Source organism: Betta splendens, chromosome 7 (assembly GCF_900634795.4).
Source record: "Betta splendens chromosome 7, fBetSpl5.4, whole genome shotgun sequence".
In the NCBI taxonomy this organism is placed as follows: domain Eukaryota; kingdom Metazoa; phylum Chordata; class Actinopteri; order Anabantiformes; family Osphronemidae; genus Betta; species Betta splendens.
In genome coordinates, this window is record NC_040887.2 from 16392107 (window position 1) to 16419058 (window position 26952).

The 26952-nt window shown below is 45.3% G+C and overlaps 1 protein-coding gene across 3 annotated transcripts in view; it reads right to left on the reverse strand.

Moving 5' to 3' along the window:
* lama5 (laminin, alpha 5) overlaps positions 1-26952 on the reverse strand; it is a 47060-nt gene that overhangs the window by 15404 nt on the left and 4704 nt on the right. The window contains exons 3-39 of one of the 3 annotated variants that reach the window (XM_029155618.3): positions 18527-18644; positions 17506-17624; positions 17239-17409; positions 16959-17056; positions 13377-13492; positions 12249-12367; positions 12078-12168; positions 11849-11983; positions 11552-11608; positions 11095-11235; positions 10839-10976; positions 10434-10568; positions 10206-10340; positions 9343-9480; positions 8909-8961; positions 8715-8814; positions 8504-8556; positions 8091-8196; positions 7905-8004; positions 7602-7758; positions 6326-6455; positions 5324-5466; positions 5141-5244; positions 4903-5056; positions 4665-4825; positions 4483-4591; positions 4314-4411; positions 4045-4240; positions 3673-3799; positions 3454-3593; positions 3262-3377; positions 2969-3180; positions 2612-2813; positions 1690-1834; positions 1143-1283; positions 771-932; positions 33-140 (exon numbers count right to left, since the gene is read on the reverse strand). In XM_029155618.3, the coding sequence (XP_029011451.1) occupies positions 33-140; positions 771-932; positions 1143-1283; positions 1690-1834; positions 2612-2813; positions 2969-3180; positions 3262-3377; positions 3454-3593; positions 3673-3799; positions 4045-4240; positions 4314-4411; positions 4483-4591; positions 4665-4825; positions 4903-5056; positions 5141-5244; positions 5324-5466; positions 6326-6455; positions 7602-7758; positions 7905-8004; positions 8091-8196; positions 8504-8556; positions 8715-8814; positions 8909-8961; positions 9343-9480; positions 10206-10340; positions 10434-10568; positions 10839-10976; positions 11095-11235; positions 11552-11608; positions 11849-11983; positions 12078-12168; positions 12249-12367; positions 13377-13492; positions 16959-17056; positions 17239-17409; positions 17506-17624; positions 18527-18644 (4728 nt within the window). Of the gene's footprint in view, positions 1-32; positions 141-770; positions 933-1142; positions 1284-1689; positions 1835-2611; positions 2814-2968; positions 3181-3261; positions 3378-3453; positions 3594-3672; positions 3800-4044; positions 4241-4313; positions 4412-4482; positions 4592-4664; positions 4826-4902; positions 5057-5140; positions 5245-5323; positions 5467-6325; positions 6456-7049; positions 7189-7601; positions 7759-7904; positions 8005-8090; positions 8197-8503; positions 8557-8714; positions 8815-8908; positions 8962-9342; positions 9481-10205; positions 10341-10433; positions 10569-10838; positions 10977-11094; positions 11236-11551; positions 11609-11848; positions 11984-12077; positions 12169-12248; positions 12368-13376; positions 13493-16958; positions 17057-17238; positions 17410-17505; positions 17625-18526; positions 18645-26952 lie in introns of those variants that run through there. The other 2 variants (XM_029155617.3, XM_029155619.2) reach the window with 2 other exon arrangements.

Below are 26952 nucleotides of genomic sequence, written 5' to 3' on the forward strand. Positions count from 1 at the left end.
GGGGTGTAGTGCTCCATTAGGTGTGTTTGCACCTTGAGGATGATGTCTGGCCTGGAGGCTTCCGCTGGCAGTGGGAACGCGTCGCCTCTCATGGTCTGAGTGTGGAGCCGGTACCTCAGATTACCCCCATAGGATGAGACCTGGAGAAACAGATAGACGTTAAAGAAACCTAACGGATGAAACCAAATACAAGGCAGACAACTCACAAACAGACACAAATATGCTAATGGGGCACATTCACACTGTGTTGTTTCAAGGAAGCTGTAAACCCTTACACAATTAAAGCTAACAAATCCCACAGAGCAAGCTTGTAATGTCATCCACATGCAGATAAGTTTAAATTCAATTACAGTATTAAATAGACAGCGGTCTAATCCATACAAGGCCTGTGTTGTATAGATCGAAGGTACAATGCTGGTTTTGTGTGTTAATGATATAGGTTTGAAGCTGGTTTATGAAGCCATGCCTCAGCATGTCCAAAATTTCAACCCAAGATTCATGCTAGAAAACAAACATGAAACCCGTACAGTTCATAAAGAGACATATCTGGGAAAAATGAGGGGAATGCAATTTCATAGAGCAGCTACTCTTTGTGTCAGATGTATTAGTAGATGAGAAGCCTGAGATAAAGCTGTACATTTTGTAAACAGTAGTAAAACATTAACAGCAGCACAGATGAACATAATGAAAGACGAATCCTTCTTAGCCTTAAGGTGACTGGTTACTGGTGCAGTGGTATTGTCCAACCACCTTTAAAGTTCAGATCTTACTTTGTCTCCCAGGTATGCTTTTGGTGCGTGCCAGTGGAGATCCTGGTAGACATCAGGTACGTCACTCAGGTCAGCCTCCACAAGGTCTTGACCAGGATACACAGTTACCAGTACTTCCTGTCGGTCTGCTCCCAGCAAGACCCAACCCTCCATGTCCATGATCTACAGGAGGAGAACCTTTGAGAAGGACTAATACAAATATATAGACGAGAACCTGTAGTGATCCGCAGATGCTGCGCAATGCCATACAGGTACTGTATGTGGACCCATACTGAGTCAGTTAAGGCTTGTAACATACTGTCCACTTTGCAACCTTTTTGATCGGTTAACTAGAGAACAAGCGAAAAGCTTTGTGTAAATGCTTAAAAGTACCTCCGTGCGCCTCTTGTCAGAGCTGCGGCAGCGGTCGGTCGCCCCGAAACAGAAGCAGCTGGTGCAGCCTTTGGGGTTGGTCGGGTCCAAGTGGAACGTACCAGCTTTGCACTGGTCACAGTGAGAACCCTGGACATTCTCCTACAACACGTTAGAACACACATAGTTAGGAGAACCTGTATGTGTGGGTGTGTGAGAACCAAAAAGAGTGAGGACATTTTGACAAAGTGAGGACATTTTGACAAAGACCTGTCAAAACAGACAAGTCTTTGACCTGTCAAACAGACCTTCTTTGAAGTCTGACGTGATTTTAGTGCTGAGGATAGAATTGAGTTTTGGTTCAGATTAGAGCAAAGGTTAGATGTCTGCCTTTAGTTGTGATGGTTAGGGTAAAGGGCTAGGGAGGCATTATGTCAATGGAGGTCCTCACTTCAAGGGAAGTGTGTGTGTGTGTGTGTGTGTGTGTGTGTGTGTGTGTGTGTGTGTGTGTGTGTGTGTGTGTGTGTGTGTGTGTGTGTGTGTGTGTGTGTGTGTGTGTGTGTGTCACCTTGCACAAACACTGTCCTGTGAAAGCATCGCACACTCCCTCCTCAGTTCCAGCATCGTTGCAGTTACACGGCCGACAGTTTGGGTAACCATAGAAACCAGGAGCACAGCGATCACACTGACGCCCAACAATGTTGTTCTTACATCTGAAAAAACCCAAGAACAAATGGCAAATGGTGCTAGTTTGTCTCTGTTTCTCTACCTTGCTGCTGTATTCACATTTACTTGGTGACAGATGCAGCTTATGACACCGGGGGGGGGCTCCTTGTGGCTCAGTGTCTTGCCCAAGGACACTGCCACATGACTCAAGGCAGCCAAGAATGGAAGCATGATTCCAACTCTTGAGCCGCTGCCACCCCAACTTCTGTTGAGCAGGCCATGAGCACTGTTAACAAATACACCCTCACCAGTGACTCAGTTCTTCCAGCATTAACTCTGACTCCCTCAGATCAGAGACAGTGTTTGAAGTTGTTCAATCATTTCTCTCTGTTTGCAGAGACCACACCAATGAGCAGTTTCAGACTCTAGTGTGTGTGTGTGTGTGTGTCTCATTTGTTGTGTAATTTTAAAGCATACAGTATTTATTTTGGAAAGTTAGGCTAATTGCTTCCTGGGATCTGTGACAAAAACAAACACACACTCTCGCACCCATATCTACGGGCAATTTAGGGTCTTCAATCAACCCAATTTATCAAAGACATGTATCTTTGATAAATGAAAAATAATTGTCCGTCAATTAAAAGGATATTTTCTTAGTAGTATTATATAGTAACAGAAAATTCATAGTATCAAATATATATAGCTCACAATATTCTATTTCCAAACAGAAGCTTGACATTTGAGAACTGGACCGTCTGAACAGGCCAACATGTTAATAGGCAGTTTGCTAAGCAGCAGGTAAATCATGGTCTCCAGTGTCTTGCCTGCACTGGCCGCTGAGCGTGTCACAGCTGCCCTCGGGGACGAGCACGCCGGGTCGGGAGCAGTTGCAGACCTCACAGCCCACCACCGGGTGGCAGCCAAAGGTCTGGGGCTCACACTGAGTGCACTCGGGGCGCAGCGTCCTCGGAGGACAGATGCAGTCACCAGTCACGGGTTCACACAACCGTGTGCCGCAGTTACAGGCTGCCGGAGAAAAGGGGCAGGACAGGGGTTGCTTTCTTGTAAAGTATTAACGTATAAAATAATTTTTAGAAAACAATTAATATAAGAATTTCACACTCATGTACTGCATCTGCTGGGAGTTCTAGGAATCATTTGTGAGTCTGCCAGAAACTCACGTCTGCAGTTGGGGAATCCCCAGAAGCCCGTGGCGCACATGGAGCAGTCTCGACCGATCACGTACGGCCGACAGCGACACTGGCCACCAAACGGCTCGCAGGTGTCGCTCTCAGCGCCGACCTCATGGCAGGCGCAGGGCAGCGCTCCGTTATTGAAGAAAGCCGACAGCGACACAGCCGAGCTGAGGCAGACTGGGGAGGCGGTGGCGGGACTGGGAACGGGGTGAGGAAACCCATTTAACTGGTGCTTCAAAGGCACAGCAGCTGTAGTAGTTTCACATATTGACACTGACTTGATGTAGAAGCTGTTTTGGCCACAGTTGCTGATGAAGTCATACGATTTGTCCAGAGGCTCTTCGTTCAGGTAACTTGAGCTGTAGCTCGACTCAGGCACAACCAGCACATAATCCTGCACAGACACAACATGAGCAACGACCGAAGGCGGCAGGAGCCAAAGGACGAGCCTGTGAGAGTCAAAAACGTACGAGCCACAGGGTCCTGGCTGCAGGTATCTGCACGGTGAGGAACACTTCATGGTCGGTCACGTCTAAAATGATCTGGTTCTCAGAGACCAGTACATTACGGCAGCCATAAGCATGCGGGCAGAAGGAGGCGTTGGTGTGACCTAAAGCAGAGCAGTAACAACCGTCAGCAGGAATCACACAGTCCAACTCCGTCTCACCACACGCCAGAATTACTACTACCGTGCCAGATGCGCCCTCCGTTGATGTAAACCTGCACGTGGAAGGTGGGGTGGAGGGGCTGATGATAGTGGAAGATGAAGACGTAACGGCCCAGGGTGTGGACCCGGGTCGAGTACACTGCTGCATTCTGGGTGACGACAGGACAAAGAATTTTAGCTTTGATCGTTCTTGTCTGTTTCTAATAACAGGTGTTTATTTCTTTATTTTGTTGGCTCAGACGCCTTGATTGATCCAGCAACCAGTGAATTTCTAAATCTAATAAGGTTACAGCAGCTGACCCACAACCTTCCATAGCTTATAATGCATCACTGAGTCCAACCAAAGTGGCACATGTATTAATGTGCCCTCGGCCTTCTGCTGTGTATGAGGCACCTGCAGTGAGTCCAGCCTGACGTGGTCGCTGTTGTCTGCTCCGTGTGGAGGTCGGTCCCCTCCGGTCCACGCCTGCCTGGCGCTCTGCTGTGAGGGAGGAGGAGCCATGATAAGCTCCTGCATGGAGGAGCTCTGGCCTTCCTTCAGAACCAGCGAGTCTGACGGGGTCTGGAAGCGCGACGGGACACAGGACGAACTGGGACAAAAGGAAAATGCTTTAGTGAGGATGCCAGTATCTACCGAAGGCTTCATACAGTATGCTACTTTACCTATCAGGGGAAAACTGCCCATGAGCGCTGATGCAGTAGACTCTAGGCTCCACATACTCCATAGCAAACTGTTCCTTAGGCACCAAGTACACTTTGTGCTGCGGAGAAATCAGCTTGTGTTTTGAACTCGTACCTTAGTGTGATCGTGTGATGTGGGTGCAGTTCTCACCAAAAAAAAGGAAGCCTGGTCTGAGATGAGCTGCAGCTCCGTGTCAGCAGGAAGAGAGAAGATGGCTACTCTGTTGTGTACGTCAACAGCCACAACGCGACACAGGAAGCTGCACAAACGCACACGTGAAGCCATGAGCAGTGTTCATATGTGAGCACAGTACCAAAGCAGGCTGTTCATACCTGTACTTGCAGTGCAGCAGGGTGACGCGATGATGTGATCGTGCTCTCGGCGCGTTGACGGCCACAGACAGAGTTTGAGGGAACTCTTCCTCGCTGGCGTACTCAACCACCACAACGTAGTCACCCGGAGCTGACACTCTGTGGCGCAGCTCGATGCTAATCTGCACAGGAGAAACAGGGTTATAGACCTTTGGACACACGGCACGATGCACCGTCTCATTGTGTGTTGCCTTCTTACATCGTGGCCACTACAGACTGCCATGTCAGGATGGCGCGGGGTCACCTTCTCAGTGGGGCAGGGGCGAGGCAGATGGTTATCGCTGCGGCAGTTGGCATCATTGCCAGAGATGAAAGGAAAGGAGTCTAGAGACAGATACCTGTACAGCAGACAGCTGCACACAAAGGTGGTGTACATTAGCCTGCAGATCTAGATGGTCATGCAAACACAAGACATTGATGTGGACGTGGTGTGTTACTTCTGATTGGTGTCCGGCACTGAGCTGTAGGTGCAGGGCTCCGTCACTCGGATCTGCAGGATGGGAGCTTCATAGTAGGCACTGGGCAGCAGGACCAAGTAATCCTGAGGACAAATAGCTTACTGTCAGTCTGTGGAGGCCAAGGCCTGCAGCAACATGAGTAGTGTCCTGCGTGTGTCTTACCAAGGAGACGCCCTCAGCCTCTATAACCACAGTCCACGTTCCCGGGTTCAGAACAAAAGGTTCCACAAAATTATTCTGGGGAACGTTGACGAATGTTGGCTCCACACTGGGAGCAAAGATGATCTGTTTGGACTGTTCAGAACCTAGGAAACAATGTGAGACAATGTGAGATGTGAAAATAATAAATTAAGCACATAAAATCTTTATTCACACACACACACACACACACACACACACACACACACACACACACACACACACACACACACACACACACACACACACACACACACACACACACACACACACTCACTTATGTGGTCATCCATTGACATAATGTCAATGTCTTCCTTAGCCCCTTACCCTAACCTCACAACTAAAGACAGATGCCTAACCTTTGCTCCAATCCATTAAAATGTCCTCATTTGAAGAAAATACATATTTTGGTTCTTACTTCAATGCGAGTACACACACACACACACACACACACACACACAAAGGCATTTTCAAGAAGGTCTCATCTTCTTAAACTGGAAGATGAAAGTTTGAAACTGAAGTTCAAACTTTATTGAGGCAAAGGTTCTCAAGGGTTGTCCATACTGACAGACACAGCTGCAGCTCTAGACTGCTTCAGTCTTCCTCCTTCCTCATTTAATCAGTAATGCACCGTCCCCATCTAGTATTACCACTACTGTACTAGGATTTAACTAGCTAATACCAGTATTAGAAGCTCAGCACCTTAACACCTTAACAAAGTGTTTAAACTCTGTTAATACATCTACATCTAAATATTGGTAGTGGACACTGTGCCTCTGTCCCCCAACTCCCCTCTGGTCCTTTTACTCCTTATTTCCATGGTTACCTGATGCACCTGGAATGTGGTGCCACCAAGGAATGTGTACCATTATTAAACCAGCCAGAGGCAGAGCGAGCACACACACACACACACACACACACACACACACACACACACACACACACACACACACACACACTACTTACCTCTGCGAGTGCCCTGGTAGGCTGTTATTTTACCATTGGTGGTGGTGCTCTCAGAGTTTACATATCTGAGGATGAAGCGTGTCAGATACACGTCTGCCTCGCTCACATAAACTTGAAGCTTCACTGCAGTCTACAAGGATAAAGGGTCCAAAGGGATCAGTGGGAAACCAGTAGTAGATAAGTAGGAAGAGGACGAGGGGAGGGTAAATATAAGACCTGAGGTTTGAGCCCTGCACTGACTGTGGCCCCAAAAATGGGATGAGTAAGCTTCTTAAAAAAGCGGAGGCACCACCACCACCACCACCAAGGACATTGGTCATTTGTACCGATGAGGTACGGTAAGAAGAGAAGAAATGCAAAAAGGGTGAAAAATGGGAATTCTGCTGTGGACTGACACAGTGCTTTTATAAGTGGCCACTCTGACTCTAGAAGAACCCAGGCTGCACTGCCAGGTTCTCCAGTAAAGGTCCTTATTACAGACCCTGCTTAAATATTTGAATACTAATGACCAGTAATAAATGATCTTAATTGGTTTTTTTTTCAGGATGACTGGTACACAGAAACTCCACAAAACCCATCCTGAGATCTATTGACACAGAGTCAGCCCAGAGCAGAAGGTTGAAATCTGTTGAAATGTGAGTAAATACACTTTTACTGGACAGTTCCATTGTCTCCCATTCCAATCCTGAAATTGGGGACGAAGGAGCACAAGTAGGAAACTTACAGTTACCACAGTAGTAGTTCCAGCTGTCGTCTATGACCAGTAACCTGCCACGGACATCTGAACCTCCGGGGTTAATGTAGTGAAGCACCACATGGAAGAGGTCTGGAGAGCTGACCGACACTGACACCAACACCTTTGACTGTCCAGGCAGCAGAACAACGAGAAGGAGACGCAAAAACAAAACCAGGGCAAAGGCGAGGGATGGACAGACGCAGGAGGACAGAGACGCAGAGGAGGATAGAGAGAAAGATGTAGCAGTGATGGAGGAAGGAGAAAGACAAGGCAAGAACAATTAAAAGGCAGATAGAACAGGCCAGCAACCACCTTTTCCCAGAATAACCCCACTTCACACCTCAGGAGTACTGTAATGGGTTATTATACCATCAGCTAAACTCAAAGGAAAGGTCCATGTCCACACAACATCCAGCCATGCAGCACATGCTAATGCAGGAGAAGCACCCGTGGACCACAGTCACATCAGCAAACCAATTATATGACACACCAAATATGTACAAGCACATCTGTAAGCTGAGGCTGTAGGTCCGGTCCTACCTGGATGGGAGACATCTGAGCGTAACCTCTCCAGCTGAAGCCTGGGAACTCCTGAGTGCTGTAGCCGAAGCGAACGGGGCGCCCGTCCAGCGTGGTCCCCTCTTCAACTTCAAACTTCAGATGATGGAGGTCAGGGAAGTAATGATCTGAACGAGGTCTGCAGTGACATTCAGGTAGACAGTGTGCCATCACTCAGTAAACATGTGACTTTACAGGTTTGCTTTGCTTTTTAAGCATCACCGGAATAAAAAAAGCTAAAAAATTATCTGTATTGGGTCAAGTACTATACATGTAAATACTCACAGGTTACACTTTGGTCCCTCCACATTGGGTCTGCAGCGACAGCGGCCATTCCTCTCTCCGCAAGACTGACCTGCCGAACCCCCGATGTCACACTGGCACCCTAAACACCAGAAGCATCATCACCACCACACATCATGTATGTGAAGTGCAGCGTGGGCTTAGGGCATCGTCGCTCCAAACACTCACCCTGGCAGCCCAAGTAGTCGTGTTCCTGCAGGTTGTAGTAGCCGTCTTTACAGGTGGAGCAGGTCCCACTGCATGTGTTGGCTTTACAGAAGCACTGACCCGTTTCCTGTGAGTTAGGAGATTAAGAAAATTGATAAAAGTAGCATTAAACTATTCACTTGTTTAACACAAAAATGAACCTGGACATGAATGAACAACACAAACAGAATAAATATGCCATTAATATTCAATTTCAAGTTCAAATTCAAGTTAAATTCATGGACAGGCTTTTGCATCTTCACGTGGATTTGTTGGGTTTTCTTTTAGTTCTTACACATTTTAAAGTGTCCTGAATTTTGTATTATTGAATTGACTTCAAAAGCTGATGATAGAGTTAGAAAAGTTCAAAGTAGATCCAGAACGAAGCCACTCACCTGTGCACACTCTGCGACCCCACTCACTGTCCCCGCAATGTTACACTCACAGTCTAAAGAAGAAACCAGTGGTGAGTGCAGTTCTACAAAGTCATAATGTATGTGTGTGTGTGTGTGTGTGTGTGTGTGTGTGTGTGTGTGTGTGTGTGTGTGTGTGTGTGTGTGTGTGTGTGTGTGTGTGTGTGTGTGTGTGTGTGTGTGTGTGTCCTACTTGTGCATCCCTCAGCAGAGTCTGGGGACAGGTTCCAGTACAGAGGTTTACATCTGTCACAGGCAGGGCCCTCTACGTGATGACGACACTCGCATTCTCCCTAAATGAATGATTGACAAAGTCATACACTGAAAATAAAACTGATCTTTTATCTGCAAATTGCTGTCAAATGTGTCAGGAAACACAGGACTCACCACAGGACGCTGTCCCACCACCTGAACAGAACCAGCAGGGTGACACGAGCCAGCTAAGTGAGAAATACAGGAAACTCAGCAAGTGTCTGGAGTCCGAGCATCTCCTGACATAATTTTTATTAATGGATACGGACATCAATAAATGCTTTGATTGTTCACACCCTCAGACATAGAGCTAATACAGAAAATACCAATATTTAATAATTAGGTAACCATTAAGTACTGTAAGAGCTGAGCTGTAAGAGCTGACCAAAGCTTTGGTCACGGTCTTTAAAGTGAAATCCAATCAGACCCATACAACATTGCAGTAAAGGTCCACCCCCTGCTGTGATTGACTACATGTACGTAACGCTGCAGGTCCCAGTGACGTCAGCGGTCACGTCTGATTTCCTTTACATTGTGTGTAGACAGAATTTGCCTGTGTGTTTCGTTACCGTGGCAGTTGGGGAAACCATGGGAGCCGTGTGCACAGCTGTCGCACCTCAGTCCCACCACGTGAGGCAGACACACACACTGTCCTGTCACCTGGTCGCAGCTGCTGTAGTGAGAACCTTCTGTAGAACACTGACACGCTGCAACACACACAGTCAACACCAGCTCATTGCATCTGTTGACACGGTATTTACAGTATGACAATACTAGTACTGATTTGTATGTAAACATTTTATTAGCAGAGTTTAAGTACAGATATGAACATAAACTGAGGGTGTTTTCACACCTTAATTCATTTACTTTGGTCCAAATCAGTTGATGAGTTTGTAAACTTGTAGCAATTTCTCCATGGTTCCGTTTCACACACAAAAAAATCCAAGCAAACCAAAACACTTCAAACTACGCAAGAACCTTCTCTCCACTTATTGATGTTTTCGCCGCATGAACAGAAAAGTAAATATGGCAAGAAGGTACTGTGTTGTGGATTACTGCATGCTTCTGTGTCAAGAGTTTCACAATGCAGATTTTTTTATTACCTTGCTTGCATTTACCACTTCACGCAAATCCTAGGGTTGGAAAATGAAGCACTTGAGTCCCACGATTCATCCTGCAGTATTTACATCTACCAGTCTATCATTCATGCCCTTTTGTTCTGTATTGGTTCGGTGCACGTTCTCACCAGGAGGACCGCACCAGAGTTCGCTAGATGATGCGGATCGAGACCACCTCATTTCGGGGCCTCGAGTGCACCCGAGTGTTCACACCAAACAAAAGAAACCGCAATAAGAGGGAAAACAAACTTGAGTTTGATTTGATCAAACTAAATCCTGTATTAAATTAAAGCTGATACACAGTGTCCACTTACGCGTGCAGCTTGGGTAACTGTAGTAGCCAGGGGCACACTGATCGCATGCTGCTCCGCTGTATCTGGGTCGGCAGTGGCAGTGGCCCGACGCCGTGCAGACGCTGTCCACTGAGGTGCGAGTGTCACACGCACACACTGACGGAAAACCACAGTTAATGTTGATTCATTTTGTGATTTTACGAGTGATCCAACACTACAACATTGTGAGTGTGGTGTCAGTGTCACAACCTTGACAGTTAGGGTACGAGTGGAAGCCTGATCTGCACTGTTCACATCGAGGACCCTGAAACTCTGGCTTACACAGGCAGCGACCGGAAACGTCACAGCTGTCGTGGAGGGAGCCCACCGAGCTGCAGCCGCACACTAGAGACAAGGGGAGGCACCGAGCATCTGGATCACTATAATGGGAGCATTTTATGTTACAGGAGTCAATACTGAAATGACTTGTCCCAGGCAGCAGATCAGGCTTCACTGACCATCTCAGTCAGAGCTCCGCTAACAAGGTTGTATTTATTTTGACTTATGTCTCGGGGTTCGGGTTGGGTTTAGGTCTATGTTTGGATGAAGGGTACAGCTGAAGAGAGTGACATAAAAACACTATGCTGATACAATGCTGAAGGTGCAGCAACTCACACTGGCAGAGTGGGTAGTTGAAGTAACCCGGTGCACACTGGTCACACTCGTAACCTTGGAAACCGCTACGACAAACACCATGGCCCGTCACCAGGTCACAGGAACCGTCAAGGCAGCCAGGACCTAAACACTGACAGGCTTCATGGATACACACAGTTGGAGAAAGAAGACAACACTGAAATGTGCAGCAAACCCTAAAATCCTGCTTTTCCTGGATTTAAACACAGTCAGCTGAATGGTTCTGTCCGGCTCTTACCCTGACAGTTGGGTCCGTAGAAACCAGGAGCGCAGGCGTCACAGTGGTCACCACTGAACCCAGGTTTACAGATGCAGGTGTGGGTCCGGGGGTCCGGCCTGCACGAGTTCTCCACGGTACCTGGTGCGCTGCACTCACAGTCTGTGCAGGGAACCGGCCATTAAACTCATTCATTCTTGTCTCATCAAAGGTCGTCTGATGCTTGGTAATGTTTGAAGTTTAGTCACGATGTGCTTTTCTTATACAGTGCAGGAATGTGAAAATACCCTGATATGCATCTGTGAGGTTGGACTTAGATGTGTTTTGTTTTTTCTGATAAAATTCCAACACGAGGGGTCAGCTGTTTAGGAAGAGTAACCTTTGCTCAACATTCATAGTAGCATAAGGACAGTTTTAGTTTTAATTTCCCCGCAATAGTGATAAAATGTAACAAAAGAAAGCACAATGTGAAACTTACTGATGATCTCTCCTGCTGGCTTGGCCTCACTGTTGTTGTTGTTGTAGATGGGGATAGCTGAGAGAGAGAAAGAGAGAGAGAGAGAGAGAGAGAGAGAGAAAGTTGGTTCACATTTACAGGTACATTTTCCCTTTGTACTTTAACGTACTTTATCTACAGCTGCTATGTGTGGCGGGTTGAACTAGTTGAATGCTAGGAGGCTAATGAAGCTGCTTAGTGCCACACTTGCACATTATGAATGTGACTCCTCTATAACACTGCAGCAGAGATTCGCTGTCGGTCGGTCAGTCGACTTACGGTAGCACTCAGGAAAGTTGATGAAGCCGCTGGCGCAGGAGCCACAGTTTTCCCCAGTGTAATTGGGTTTACAGAAACAGCGGCCAGTCACATCCTCGCATGTGCCGTCTGTAAACTCCGACTGACAGTCACAGGCTGCAGAGAAGCACGAGGAGACGTTTAGGTCAGAACACACCTGGAGATGAAGCCGTAGCTTAGCATTTCACGCCGTTAGCATGATGGCACTCACGTGAGCAGGCCAGCGGGGAGTCAATCGAGTGGTGAGGGGATCTGTAGTAGGTGGGGATGCAGCGCTCACAGTTGACTCCAGTCGTGTGATGCTGAACAAAGACAAAGTCACCTCTTCATCTCATCTAGCAAACATATTGTGTTTGGCCACAGATGTAAGGATGCCACTCACCTGGCAGTTGAGGCAGACGCCTCCACCTCTGTGGTGTCCGTTGACATCGATGCTGCCTCTCCTCTGATCCACATCGGGGTCATAGTAACAATCAAACGAGTGACGGTGACAGTTACAAGCTGAAACAAATGTCACAGGTCGGATGATGATGATGATGATGATGATGACAATGATGATGAAGAAACCTTTGTGATGACGCTGCTATGGCTGCTTCTACAGCTATAGATTTCATACTATATAAGTCATATTTACTCATCAATGAACTTTGTTATTCACATATTGACACACTTCATAGAAACGTCATTGTGCTACAGTAAAACAACCAAAGGTCTACGTTTTGTGGTTCCTGTCTTGGTTCTCACTGAGATCTTACATCTGCACTGTGGGAAACGTGGATCATCTTCATGTACTGTAGTTGTGCTGAATAACAAAAATAAAAACACATGCAGCCCTGTAAATGGATGTACTAACATGCCCAGCTTAAACTCCCATGATTCTAATTCTGTCATTTAACATTAAGGCAATTTCAGATTCGTTATCACAGAAAGAATAGTTCCTCAGTTCCCCAATGCGACCTCATGACCTCGTGTTTCTGAATCCAGGGAATAAAGTCTGGTCACAGTGTGAACAACCTTCACTCCTCAGACAAAGTCAGTGAAACCCTGATAAAGCTTTGTGTTGTTATCAGCGCCTCCGAGGTGCCGGCTGAATGGGACACTTCCTGTCCTCCAGCTTTAATTCCACACCGATAGTGGTGACTGCTTTTTACACTTTATTTTCTTTACTTTTCTTTTTTTCAGCAAACAGACATCTCGGCTCCCAGCGGGTTTCACGTATTTTACCTGACTCTGGCCTCGTACAAAAACTTGCATAGATTTTCTACTAAACTTTGGCGTAAGTTCAAATCACTCAAAACATTGCTTAGCTGCATTTGCGGGTCACAGACTATTTGTACATTTAGCAAATGAAAATGTTTTTTGACACAAGTTTAGTTTATTCTGTGATGGTGCTTTTAATTGTTTATCGTTTTCCTTCGGTTTCAGTAATGATTGTTTTCACATGATTAACCATTTCCCAAAATGAGTAACTGTAAATGTTGAGTGAGGTGCGTGCGCATGTGTAACATACGTTCACATTCGTTGGCACTGTAGGTCGTTGCTGGTTTCCATGGCAACTGATTGTATCCAGGGCAACACTGGTCACATGACACACCACATGTGTTGTGCTGACAGTCACACTGCAACCTGCAAACGACAGTAGAACAATGTGACTCGTCCCACACACACACAGCTGAGCAGACATGCCTCGTGATCATCAGCTTTCACCTGCAGGCCCTCTGTAAACGGGTTAGATGTGATAAACATGGTCGCTGCTATTAATTAAAAGGAGACCGATTATGCAGTCAGATAATGACAGAGAGCTAAGTTGCAAGGCGGACTCAGGGTTTTCCCCAGTCTGTCTCTTTCCAGATAGAATCCTGTGATACAAGGTTCACCCACTGCTGCCCATATTTGTGTGTTGCATTAGCCGTTAGCCATTAGCCCTTCACAGTTCAGAGCTCACAGGTGGGAGGTGGCTGCAGTAGTGGACAGCAGATCAACACGGCTATTTCTGTTATTACCACAGAGCCTGTCGTTCTAGTATGCTGACGCTTTTGTGTTCTGAGCCTAGTTGCTAATTAGTCACGTCTCTACAAAAAGTGCTGCTCATCTGGTCAGTGAAGGTATGTAGATTTACCAACAGTACGATCATTTCTTAAACAATAGAAGGCTTTAATTGATAAGATGACAACTATGTTTATTTGTTATTTGTTTTATTTGTTTATCTAAAACATTTTTTCCTTTGCTTTATAATGTATATTGTTTACATTACAGAAGGTAATCACCTACATAGGACAAACTAAACCTTTCACTAATCTACAATCTGACTGCAGGACCTGTTTGAGGGGTGTCATGGTGATGGCAGCCACAGAGTACTGATGCATTTTCTGGTTGACAATAATGTTGGCTTTGAATATTACATATTTCACTGAATGTTCTGTTCTGTTAATTCAAGCTACATAGGCCATTGGTTACCTCTCGCATTAGCATTAGGAACAGTTAGCATTAGCAGACGCTTTGCAAATGACATAAATCAAATAAATTGAAGGAAATGCAACATTACCATTAAAATGCATTGTGCACCAGTCAAAATGTAATGACTTCAGCAGCTTCCTCTTAAGCTTCAGGCTCAGATTCTGGATCAAACCAATGTGCTTGGACTCCACTACTGAACAAACTGGTCGCTGTCACTCTTTCATTAAGTAGGACTGAAAACCATACATTGACAGGGGAACTTTTTGGAATGAAAACCGACAGACACCTTATTGAGACATCAGAGTCATATACTTTAGCATGCAAATAAGTATAATCGGTCTCCTTTAATACACCTGTATCTGCAAGAAATAGGAGCCAAACCTCAGTTTTGTTGATGACAGTATCAGTGACATTCTGTCACACACCATGTTACGAAATAAGATAAATGGTAGCAGGAGAGAAAATGACAGGATTCAACCCACAAAGGTCCTCATGAACACGCGAACCATGTTTTTGGGTTCAAATTCATTTCAGTCGAAATGTGCACAGACCCGTGAAGTTGGATTCTGTTCGGATACATCTGCGTCTTGTGTTTTCAACCTTTCATTGGTGAACTTCCCTCACGCTTCCGCTACCTCTCAGGCTCCGAGTGACTGTTTTCCTTTCCTCCCTGGTGATCAGCTCCGTTTTAGGAAACAACTTTCAATGGAGAACTTCCATCCAAATTCACTACTTCCTGTGGAGCCACTTCACTGGGTGGGTTGATGTTGGAGACACACAATGACCATAAAAACTTTTTTCTTTTGCTTTTTGTGAGTTTACAATATTTTAACTAACTACTGTGACTAAATTTGTACAAAACACTGTGATCACTGAGTCACACGCAGTTTAGCGTCAGCAACTGTGTCAAGGCCGTGACTCGAGTGAAGCAGGACTCTAAGCTCATGTCCTCTGTGGGTGTGTCCCTGTTTGGAGCATAAGACCATCCATAAACTCCCATGATGTAGATAATGCACACGCTGCCATTACAATCAGGACGATGATGGGACACAGCTGTGTAGAACTGTGCCAGGGGGATCAAACCAGGTCTGCACCAACACAATCATGTGGAATCTCTACAGTCTACTGTCCTCATATCTCTTTTTGATCACGTTTGGCTCTTGCTGGGCTCTTTCATTTTGAGCCTGATTAGGTGGACGTCCACCCACCGTGTTGGACCTCATGGTTACCTCTGTTGGCTTGGTCACAGCTCACTCTGTGCAGAGCCATTTGGTTTCACTTTGCTGCATCACCTTCAGTTCAGGTTCAGAGCTCAGAGAGGAGAGGCTACATCTGGGTTACTCATTAGCACAGCTGGTGTTTGTGTGTGTCAACTCAAGTGTGATGGTCTGTGTGTAACCGCTCTCAGACAAGAGGCAACAAAAGGGTCATAGAAAATCCTACAAGCCTGTATCCTGCTAGAAGACAGATCTATCTCTATGCATGTACTACTACCCTAGTCCACCCTGGTCTGTCCTGGTTTGGTCTACCACTAGATGAAACATGGAGCTGCTTCAACTAAAATCACTGCACAAATTAGGAAGAATATGAATGTTCTGTACGACAGGCCTGAACTGGCAGAGACAACATACAGTGTAACAATGAGTGAAAAAGAAAAACAACGGAATGACATCATAAGAAAAGACAGGGCATGGTCACAATCAGCTGTTTGACAAACACACAATCCGTACGGCATTAACGCGTTCAGGAATCATTTTTAAAATGTGCTCAGTGCTAGAGGCTGAAGCAACCAAGGGGCAGAAGGCCGTTCTCTAACCTCATCTACTCCAAAGGTGAAGCTGCCACCTGGCTGACCACAGGATGGATGCTGGAGGACCTCCCAGCATCCAGCACCACAGACGGACGGTGACGACTGGGCACACATACAGTATTATGGTTTTCTGAGTCATAAATAATAGTCTAATAGTGTTTTTATGTTACTCTGTCACTGTTAAAGTATCTCCAGCAACAAACCTCTAACACTTGTACTGTCCTGCGTCCCCTGTCCTCTGCCTCTCCCTGAAATAATCCTTTTCTCCCACATTCCTGAATCGCTCATGTGCAGCAACATGGAAAAAGCTCCACCAACAGCTTTAGAGGCCTCCGGATGCCTCCAACAAGTCTGAACCCGTATGTTGAAAGGAGAAGGACACCACAGATCTTAAATAATGATTATGCTCATTGATTATGCAGCCCCCCCCACACACACACACACACACAGAAAAAACCCACATGGACACAGGAGAACATGTTAACTTCACAGAGACTCCTGGAGCTTCTGGCTGTGAGGCCACAGTGCTGTCAGACTTTGCACCATTGTGCTTTGAGCTGTTCTACGGTGACACCATCCTTCACGGTGTTGTGAACAAATTACTTTAACCACCTGACTCAGAGCAGAACATAATCTAGTGTAACTGTCCTCAGGTCAGCAAACCAACCAATAAAACTCCACCGTCTTCACAGCATCTGCCTCTCCTACGTCCCTGACAGCGTGTTTCTGCTCCAATATTTCCAAGATACAAGCTGAGCATAATATGCATAAGTTGCACTTGTGGTCTTATGCAGTCGATTACGCATCTTCACAAATGCTACTTACTTGTAGGGGTCGTTGGGATCCTTGGCATCACAAGCCTCAGCGTGTCCGTTACACACACAGCGCCCTCCGATACTGATGTCTTTGATACTGTAATAATACTGCAAAGGAAGCATACTATTAGCTCTCTGCTCTCTATTGCACTCTTGCCATGAAGCCATGAGAAACATGTCACTCGGGTCTGCAGCATACTGGATACCTGGACGCCTCCAGGTCGATAGATATACCTTTGTAAACACACGTTCTTTGAGTGAGAGGTTGTAAACACTACGACATGTCTCACCCTGCGTGTGACAGTGGGGTCACGAAGCGCTTTGCCCATCAGATGTCCCAGCAGCGTGTTGGTTCTCAGGAAGCGGAGCCTGATGTTGGTGGCCTTGGTGAAGTCCCTCAGTACTGGTGAGTAGGAGAAGTTTAAGGCCCCTGGACGACCGTTCACCAAGGACACCACAATCTGAAAGGAGACAATGTGCAGGTGTGGAAGTACAGCCTGGGAAAGTCCAGTGGGAGGGATGAACCAGGCTGATCCAGCAGAACACGTCAAACTCACCTCTCCATTTTCAAGTGGGACTATGCGGGAGTACTCAGTGGTGCAGATGATGTCATCGTCACTATTGATTCTCTGGATGGTCCTCTGTCCAAAACGCTCGATACAGTCTCTCTTAGAGGCTGCGAACACAAAGGTTGAGAGAATACAAGCATCAGTAACAACCGTTTATTAGACGCGTGTGAACCATCTGGAGGCATTTTAATGGTTCCTTTCAGAGTCATAATTAGAAGAGGACTGTAGTTTACTTTGTACCTCAGAGAACACTATTGGGATCCTGAACAGCTGGAAAGAACAATCGCCAGCTTCTGCCCGTAAAGCTGGTCTGTAATCCTGAATCTCAGCACAGCTACAAATGAGCACGGGACCAAGCAATGGGTAGATCTGCTCTCCTCTGCTAAAAGCTAAACTCATTGTGTTTCATTTATACTGTATCTTTTTTACGTGCAGGTCACAGTGTGCATTCCTCACATAGTTTAGGTTTATCTCAGATTTGTCCTTGACACAGCAGAAGACAAAACACTGAGACAAAGTGTAGGAGGGATGGCAAATTTCTTCTGGGCTAAAGGCTATAATGTTGTACTATACCTCGGTTTCCCTATTTCTAGCTCCAGGCAGCAGCTTACAACACAACACAAGCTCGTACTGTTTCATGGCAGTCATCAATCAACCCAGACTCTGTACTTCAGTCATTTATCTGCCACCTGCACCAGCATTTAATGAGGCTAATTGATGCCAACCCATTATGTGGGAATGCATATCCATACAGTCCCTGGGAGGAGTCAAGCCTGTCTCTGTACTCAGGTAAACTTCAAGCTGTGGCCTGTTGGCAGACATGCCTGGAATTCACCTCCAGCTCATGTGGACTGATAACTATGACAGTAAAGCTTTAAATCCAGGCCTGAAGGACATTGGGAAGAGATGAATGATGCTGAAGGAATCTCACTCAGCTTGGTCCCAAATACCTGCAGCCACACGTGCAAATACAGTAGAGTATCTAGAGTACAGTACGACTTATACTCACAGGCAAAGTATTGCCAGGGCTGGTAGGTCAGGCCGAAGTCTGTGGATCTTTCCAGAACCCAAAGGTCTGGACGGGGAGAATTGGCAAACTTGATCAGCACATAGGCCACGTGGAAGAGCTGCAAAAACAAGAAGAAACAAATTTACAGTTAATATTATGTCGCTCTGCTGGGAACACTGAACTGGAAACGAAAGGAGTGACAGACAAACCAGAAGGGCAGCAAATCCTCACCTGAAAACGTGAAGGGTTAGAATTATCAAGCCTCATCCAATACTCTCAGAAAGGACGCAAGTAGATATTAATAGCGTTAGTGACAGTTTTAATAAGGTCAAAGGCAGTTTATTGAGGTCTGCAAAGGCCTGTCAAAGTCAAAGACGAGAAATAAAAGGAAGAGAGGGCAAACGGACCAGACAGGCAGAGAAGCACTGGACAGAAACACAAACGTAAAAGCTAAAGACAGAAGAGAATGAAGAACAGTGAAATGGAAAGATGGAAAGGATGGAACTGCCTCCAAAAAACCCAATATTGCCTGCATTGACCTGAACCTGTGGAATCTGTGGAAACTCAGACATCCAGTCCAATCGACTGCATTCTACTAATGTTACACTGCATGTTCTTATCACAGACTCGATTCTTGACAATAATGAGCTTCAACTGCTCTTTCATTATACAAAGTCTGCGCTGATAACAAACCACTCTCATGGGACCAGAGCAGGCAGTCTGACAAGCGTTACATCCAGATTAGTCTGACGCCGCAGTGTGTGAGAGAATTAGCAGTTTTAAGATTTGACCTGCTTATTCCACACAGCTTTAGATCGCCTTGGCAGATATCACAATGGACCCACCAGAAGACCTGAAGCCAAAAGTAGATGTGAATCTGATCATGTGGGTTTTCAGGTTTTCATCCCACAGCCCAAATACGAGGAGAACTAATAAAAAATTGGCATGTGATGGGGCGACCTCCAGGAGGGGTTCCTCCACTCACCCAGATGACAGCTGCTGCAACCTGATTTAGGAGATCAGTGGTAATATCCTGCCTTTGCTTCAATGCATACTGTATGTGCCTGAAGCAGAAAATATGGAGGCCGCCTGTTTGTGTGTGTGTGTGTGTGTGTGTGTGTGTGTGTGTGTGTGTGTGTGTGTTCGCTCTGCCTCTGGCTGGTTTAATAATGGTACACATTCCTTGGTGGCACCACATTCCAGGTGCATCAGGTAACCATGGAAATAAGGAGTAAAAGGACCAGAGGGGAGTTGGGGGACAGAGGCACAGTGTCCACTACCAATATTTAGATGTAGATGTATTAACAGAGTTTAAACACTTGTGTTAAGGTGCTGAGCTTCTAATACTGGTATTAGCTAGTTAAATCCTAGTACAGTAGTGGTAATACTAGATGGGGACGGTGCATTACTGATTAAATGAGGAAGGAGGAAGACTGAAGCAGTCTAGAGCTGCAGCTGTGTCTGTCAGTATGGACAACCCTTGAGAACCTTTGCCTCAATAAAGTTTGAACTTCAGTTTCAAACTTTCATCTTCCAGTTTAAGAAGATGAGACCCTCTTGAAAATGCCTTTGTCGCTACATAAACTTTAACAAGACACATGATGGAGGCTGGTGGTGATTCTGAGCGACACCAGGTTCTGGTAGTGGGGTAGGAAAGATACACACCATCAAGGCTGGACTGAGACTGGTCTGAGACTACAGTCAAACTGGGACTGACCGAGTGGACTGGTCTGGGACTAGACTAGCACTGGACAGTGTAAAGGGGTTTATGGTGCAGTGGTAAAGGGAGCAGCTGCTACATTCACACTCCTACACAGTCCTCAGGGGGAAACAAGTGAGAAGATGATTTACTCCTTGACAAGTGCACCCCTCTAGAAATGCTCCTGCTGCTGGTGTGTGTGTGTGTGTGTGTGTGTGTGTGTGTGTGTGTGTGTGTGTGTGTGTGTGTGTGTGTGTAAAGGTCATTCCTCACATTCCAAATCAATTGCAGTGCGTCTTTTTCCTTCCCTCAGTCGGAGGATCTTCATTACTGTGACATGTGGAAACACACACTCCTGCTGACCCGGAGCCACTGGTTCCAGTCAGAACAACTTACCTCCACTCAGTTCAGTCTGCTTTCAGAAATGGTACCACATTGAGTACCTGGTAGTTAATACAGAAATATGACACTGTGAAGACTCGCTACTTGCAATAGAAAAATAGCTCAATGTGAGAGGAGGAAGTTACACAGTGGATGGAGATGACTGATAGACTGATCCACCCCCAGTGGAGGAAGAAGCGCTACCGCAGATCCTTCATCCCACCTGCTGTTAGACTGTGCAATGCAACAGTCTGACTCAATGCAACAGTCTGACTCAATGAAACAGTCTGACAGACTTAATTTGCACTATAAACTCCACACAATGTCAGCTGGAGTTCTGTTCATATATGCTACATATCTTTATTCAATTTAATAATTTAAGTACGGTACTAAAGTACATGCCTGAACTGTAATTACTGTATGTAAATAGATCTTATGTTCCATTTTGCACATCTTTCTTCACTCTGCTGTTCTGCTATGGCTGCTCCAGTAATTGAATTTCCCCACTGTGGGATGAATGAAGTCAGTAAGTAAGTCAGTCTATCCATGATGAAGCCCACAAGACAAAGACGCAGAACAGAACTAGTGCTTCTGGGATTCACTTAAGCTTTGACAGGTTTGTTGTTCACAGCGTCTGTCACAAAGAAGCAGCCTTCATCACTGAGCTCCGAGTGGTTAAACGCTTCCCAGTGTCAGTCACAAGGAGCAGAACTGGGAGAGATTCTGTCTAGAACGTGCGAATGACAGACGTCTTTCGGCTCAACACAACAAACAAAGCTGCCAACCTCTGCTGGGCTTCTATCTACACACGGAACCGAGTCCTGTCAGAACACGTTTCCATCCACAAACACGGAACCGAGTCCTGTCAAAACGCGTTTCTATCTGCACACACGGAACCAAGTCCTGTAAAAACGCGTTTCTATCTGCACACACGGAACCAAGTCCTGTCAAAACGCGTTTCTATCTGCACACACGGAACCAAGTCCTGTAAAAACGCGTTTCTATCTGCACACACGGAACCAAGTCCTGTCAAAACGCGTTTCTATCTGCACACACGGAACCAAGTCCTGTCAGAACGTATTCCATCCGCACACACAGAACCGAGTCCTGTCAGAACGCGTTTCGATACGCACAAACGGAACAAAGTCCTGTCAGATTGTGTGTCATCCACACACACGGAACCGAGTCCTGTCAGAACATGGTTCTATCCGCACACATGGAACCAGGGCCTGTCAGGTTGTGTTTCATCCGCACACACAGAACCGAGTCCTGTCAGAACGCGTTTCTATCCGCACAAACGGAACAGAGTCCTGTCAGAACGTGTTTCTATCCGCACTGTTTCTAAGACTGAACAGGAGGCTGTTCACCTGCTCGGTCGCTGTGGTTTCCATCTTTCAGTCACCTTTTATAAACAGTTTAGCTGCTGCTCTTTGCTGGAGTTCAGGCCTCCAGCTGAGCTCGTCTGGAAGCAGAGTCCTGGCTTCTGACCTTCCTTCTTGCTAATGTTGCATAAATGACAAAAAGAACAGGTTTCACCAAAGTGTAAATTGTGTTCCTTCCATTTCTCAGCTGCTTTTGGACTATTAGAGTTTGTGATGAACAGAGAAGGTGACAGCTGCATCAGAAGAAGAAATAAGAAGAAAAAGCACAGGTGCCAAGGACAAGCGAGCGATAAGGAGATTCCTCTTGTGGAGACAGTGTCTCTACCCAGACGACACTTATCAGCACAAATGCACAGGAATTACAGCACGTGTATAACAGCTCATGCTCTGGACTGTGTGTGGTTGTAGTCCAGTATTTGTGAAGCATTCTTTAAAATACAGCGGCTTTTATGTCTAAACTAACAGCAAATTTGATTCTTGTTGCAGAGACTTGGTTTTAACGTTTGAATTGTGGTTATTATTCCAACAGAATAACATGACAGTGACTCTACAGGCTGAGGAAGCAGGTGAAAACACTGGATTAAGACATTCCACAACGAATTACCCCCATCATGTCTTTGGCTGTTACTATCATAGCTCCTCTTCTCTCCTTTAGCACTGATCCCAGACCCACCCCGCACTCACACAAAGCCCACGTGTCGCTTTCCAGCTCGAATCTATCACAGGATTCGTCTGGGAAAATGTTGATGGAAAGGAGCGGAGCACGCGGGGCAGGAAGGGAGGCTTCCTCCTGTGACCTTGACTCTGTCCAATCCTCATTATAACAGGCAGCTGGAGCAAACTCAATAATTAGGAAGGAGGAGGAAGGCTGGTGATAAGGGAGAGAGCACAGGCTGGTGGAATGAAGGCCAGAGAGGGAGTTGAAGAAAAACCTTGACAGCAAAACCAACAATTCACCAGCTGCTTTCCTGATCTTTTATCTAGGTCTCAGCTTCCTTAGTTTGCCTGTCTGCTGTTTTAAAGTGGTTCTGATTCCTTCACTTCAGGTTGTACAGTAGAACTGCAACCTTGTGTATTTGGCTCCATGAGTTGAAGAAATGTAATAGATCTATATTACGCATAAACATCTTGAAACTAAATGTAAATAACAGATCCACCAAAATGAACCATTTCAGATAAACAAAATGAGGCGAAGTGAACGGCTCACACAGTTCACTCCAAGCCAATAACTACAGGTCCAGACACAAGCCCCGCCCCCTGGAGCTTATAAATGGGCCACTACATAGACCCTCATTCAAGCGTTGGCTGCATTGAAGTTTACAGTGTGTCACCGACTGGACGGAGTGAGAACCTAACGTGGAGGAGACCATTAAACAGCAGGACTACGTGGCGTCATCATCGTTAGTCATTCAACCCGTCACATCACGTAACGATGCTACAGCTCTCAGCTAACGGCTGAGAACGCAGCTACAGACACAGGACATGAGGACGCCCTCTCAGCTTTGTTCCACTAGCCTCCACACCACACGCAAACATGTTGGTTCCACTGCTTTATTACTCATCTTTGGCAAAACACTCCCTTTGTTTACTGCCCTCCTCCACCGACCCGTCCCACGCTGTCTGCGTGGAGGGCGACACATTCCTGTGCCACACATGCACCCAACATCAACACTTAAATATTTATTCAATGAGCACTTAAAGTGACAAAGTCCGAACCTGCAAGTCGTTGTTTTGCCTTAAAATAAACTTTATTGATTCCACAGTGGGGAAATTCAGTAAAAAGACAGTGTAAAGGGTTAAGTTTCCCTGTGGTTTTGTTTCACTAAGAGCAACTCAAACACCTAAATCCAATATTTACAGACATTAACAAGGGTGACCTCCGTGTGTCTGAGCTGCTTCTACTGCTGCTCCCTGTTCCGTTACCACATTTCTGAGCATTTCGTCATTTGTCATTCCAGATTGGAATGAGTTTTCCAGATTAGAAAATTTTAATGCAGATAAATCAGATGGACGTGTCTTGATCCATAAATAAATTAGATCAGACATTCTTCAAGCTGTTGATTTTTGATCGTCATGCTAATGTGATCGCCAATATTCTGTTAATTATGAGTCAAGCGTAGATTCTGAATGTCGAAAATGTCATTTCAGTAGCTTCCACATGTAAAAGTGCAAACTGCCACTGGACATGGTACAGAGCAAGTTACTCCTAGTGCTTCTGTAAAACTAAATGAAGTCATTGTGTGACAGTGGGCAGACATCAGCATCAGTCTATTCTTAGTCTGGCTTGGCAGAGCAGGACACTGGTGTCCTTCAGGGAACACTAACCTGCCACAAAGTGTTTTCTGTCTGGGTTTCATCTGGAACGGAAGCTGACAGATCCAGGATTTGAGGGTTGAAGCCCACATCTGGTCATTATTTTACTGACCAGATGCTGACATTGCATATGTTTATGGTTGATTGGTTTAATGAACAGAGGAAGATGAGCCAAACCTGTATCTATTGAATTGTCCAGATATGAGTTGAGCGTTGCTTATGACTTATTAACCAGTCTAACCATTAACTCCAGTTACTCCATCTTTCCCTCGGTCAGTGATCTGAGGCACTTCAAGCCTATCACAGCCGACTGTTCTCTGCATGTTTGTTCTCGTTTTTTCTGAATGGCCCAGAGAGTCTCTCTCACACAATGGTGCGATAAAGGGCCCATTGAGAAGCATTGCACATAGTAAGTCACTGGGAGGGATTAGGACCAAAGCATCAAAAGGAGGTTGAGGGTGAGCAAACACTTCAAAACAAAGGGCTGCGCTGAAAGGAGGTTCAGGCCTGGAGGAGGGAGCCGCCACGTCCGAACCCCATCACCAAGAAGACTTCCCTCCTTTCTGAGGTGCTGGATGTTATTATAGCATCTACCCTCCAATACAAACATTTATAAAGGAGTAAGTATTATTTAAAAAGCTAAAGGTTATTTGGAGTATTTGCTCATTTTATTTTATTTCTATTTTATTTTAAAGTACCTTATTTTAGAATAACATCCATTCTGTTTGCATAATAAAAATTTAAATAATGAAGTCAGTATTCTTATTTATAACTTAACAGCAGTGTCAAATCCACCTAGGCATTGTTTAGAATTACTGAAAATGGGCCGGCAAAGCATGAAACACATTGCATTTTGTACACATTCAAAGTCTAAAGGCCAAACCAGCAGATTAAAGAATAAACGTATTCCTGCCAAAAGCCAAGAGCCAGAGCCGTGTCTACCAGAAGCGACTTACAAAAAGTCAGCATTCGATGTAGCAAAGGCTTCTTCAAAAGCCTACTACAAAGGAAGAGACAGGACCGTTGCTGCTGAAACAATGGGATTATTCTGTATTTCTTTTGTCCTTAGACATTTTGTCAATAATTTGTTATTATTTTGTTAAGAACTTTCCATTCTGGACATTTCACACTTAGGCCTAAACACACGCATGGCCTCAGCCTTCTGCTTTTCATGCACTGCCAGTAACATACTGTACAGTATATACTATGTAGCACAATATCAGAATGACTTCATCATGAATATTTAAATATTAAGTAAAGCAGTACATAGGAAAACATGATTTAGCCTGTAATCAACCATAGTTTCCACTCTTTTTTTAATTATTTTTATTTAAGAAGTAATGATCTTTGACCTGTATCAGATCCACATGACAAAATGGGACTAAAGGTCTAATTCTAAGCCTAAATGGATGAAACGAGCACTGACCCTCAACGCTATACAAAGCTGCGTAACTGACAGACGGTGCTGTGTAGAAGAATCACTGATGGTTTGTTCTTGAAGTCACGTCCCTCCTGTTGAACAGGCTGAACCTCTATGCTCCTCTAAAACCAGGAGAAGCCACTTTAATCAGAGTTTTGATCACATTTGCTGTTCGTTGTGTTAGTCAGACATTAAATAATTCACCCAAGCAAACTTTGCTACTTTCATATATCTGACAAAGTATATTTAAGTTATGTCTTGTCTTTAGCAGAAGGAGGAAAGCAGATTTCCTCACGCCAATTTAAGGATAAATGTGAGTGCACACAGACCAAAGACACAGAAGGAAGACCTTTTGAAGCACCACACTTTCCTCCCTGACTCTGTCCATCCATCTTCTTTACTCCCTCCTGCCTGAGATAACACCATTGACATCCTTTTTCTGTCTCCATTCAATGCTGAATCACTCCTATTAAGGTCACTATTGATTCTCACTCTCTTTCAGCATCCAAAACCCCCAGACATAAAATTAATGAGAAAATGTGCACCAGTGCTTCTATGACACTCCCAAAAATAGAAGAAAGAAGAAGGAGCTATTGACCTCAGTGGACGAGAGTACGGAGGAGGAAGGAATGAAGCAATGAGAGCGACTGGAAACACTGAATGATGAATAAAGGATCTAAATACAGAAACATAACGAGCCACTAATAAATTATGTGACGTCTGGTGGAGTCAGTCAGGGGAAAATAGAAGTTAAAGTGGACCAGGATCCTGCTGAGGGTCGCACTCAACCTGCTGCTTCCTGCTCAGCAAACTACAGAAATCACTGATTGAATTTAGGTCTTAGTGGTGATTTTTTTATCATGTGATGATTCTTGTTAAACCCAGTAAACTTCATTACCAACATTATACATATAGTACATACTGAAGACAATTTCGACAAAACCAAAGATGAGATGAGTTTCCCAAACACGAACCTCGCATAAAAATCTAAAAACCGCTTAAGAAGCAACAACAATTGTACCAATTATGTTCCTGACTTAAACCTCTGCTATCAGCATGACTCCAGCATCACTGTGACGCTCCATTCATACAGTAGCTTCTCCTCTAATGGCTGCTTTTGAAAAGAGCGGATTTCATGTCACATATTTAATAAAAGGAACCCACAACAAAAATCTTAGTGTTGGTGACTTTCACGTCAGCACAGTTTGGGTCACGTACTCTCATGCATCCA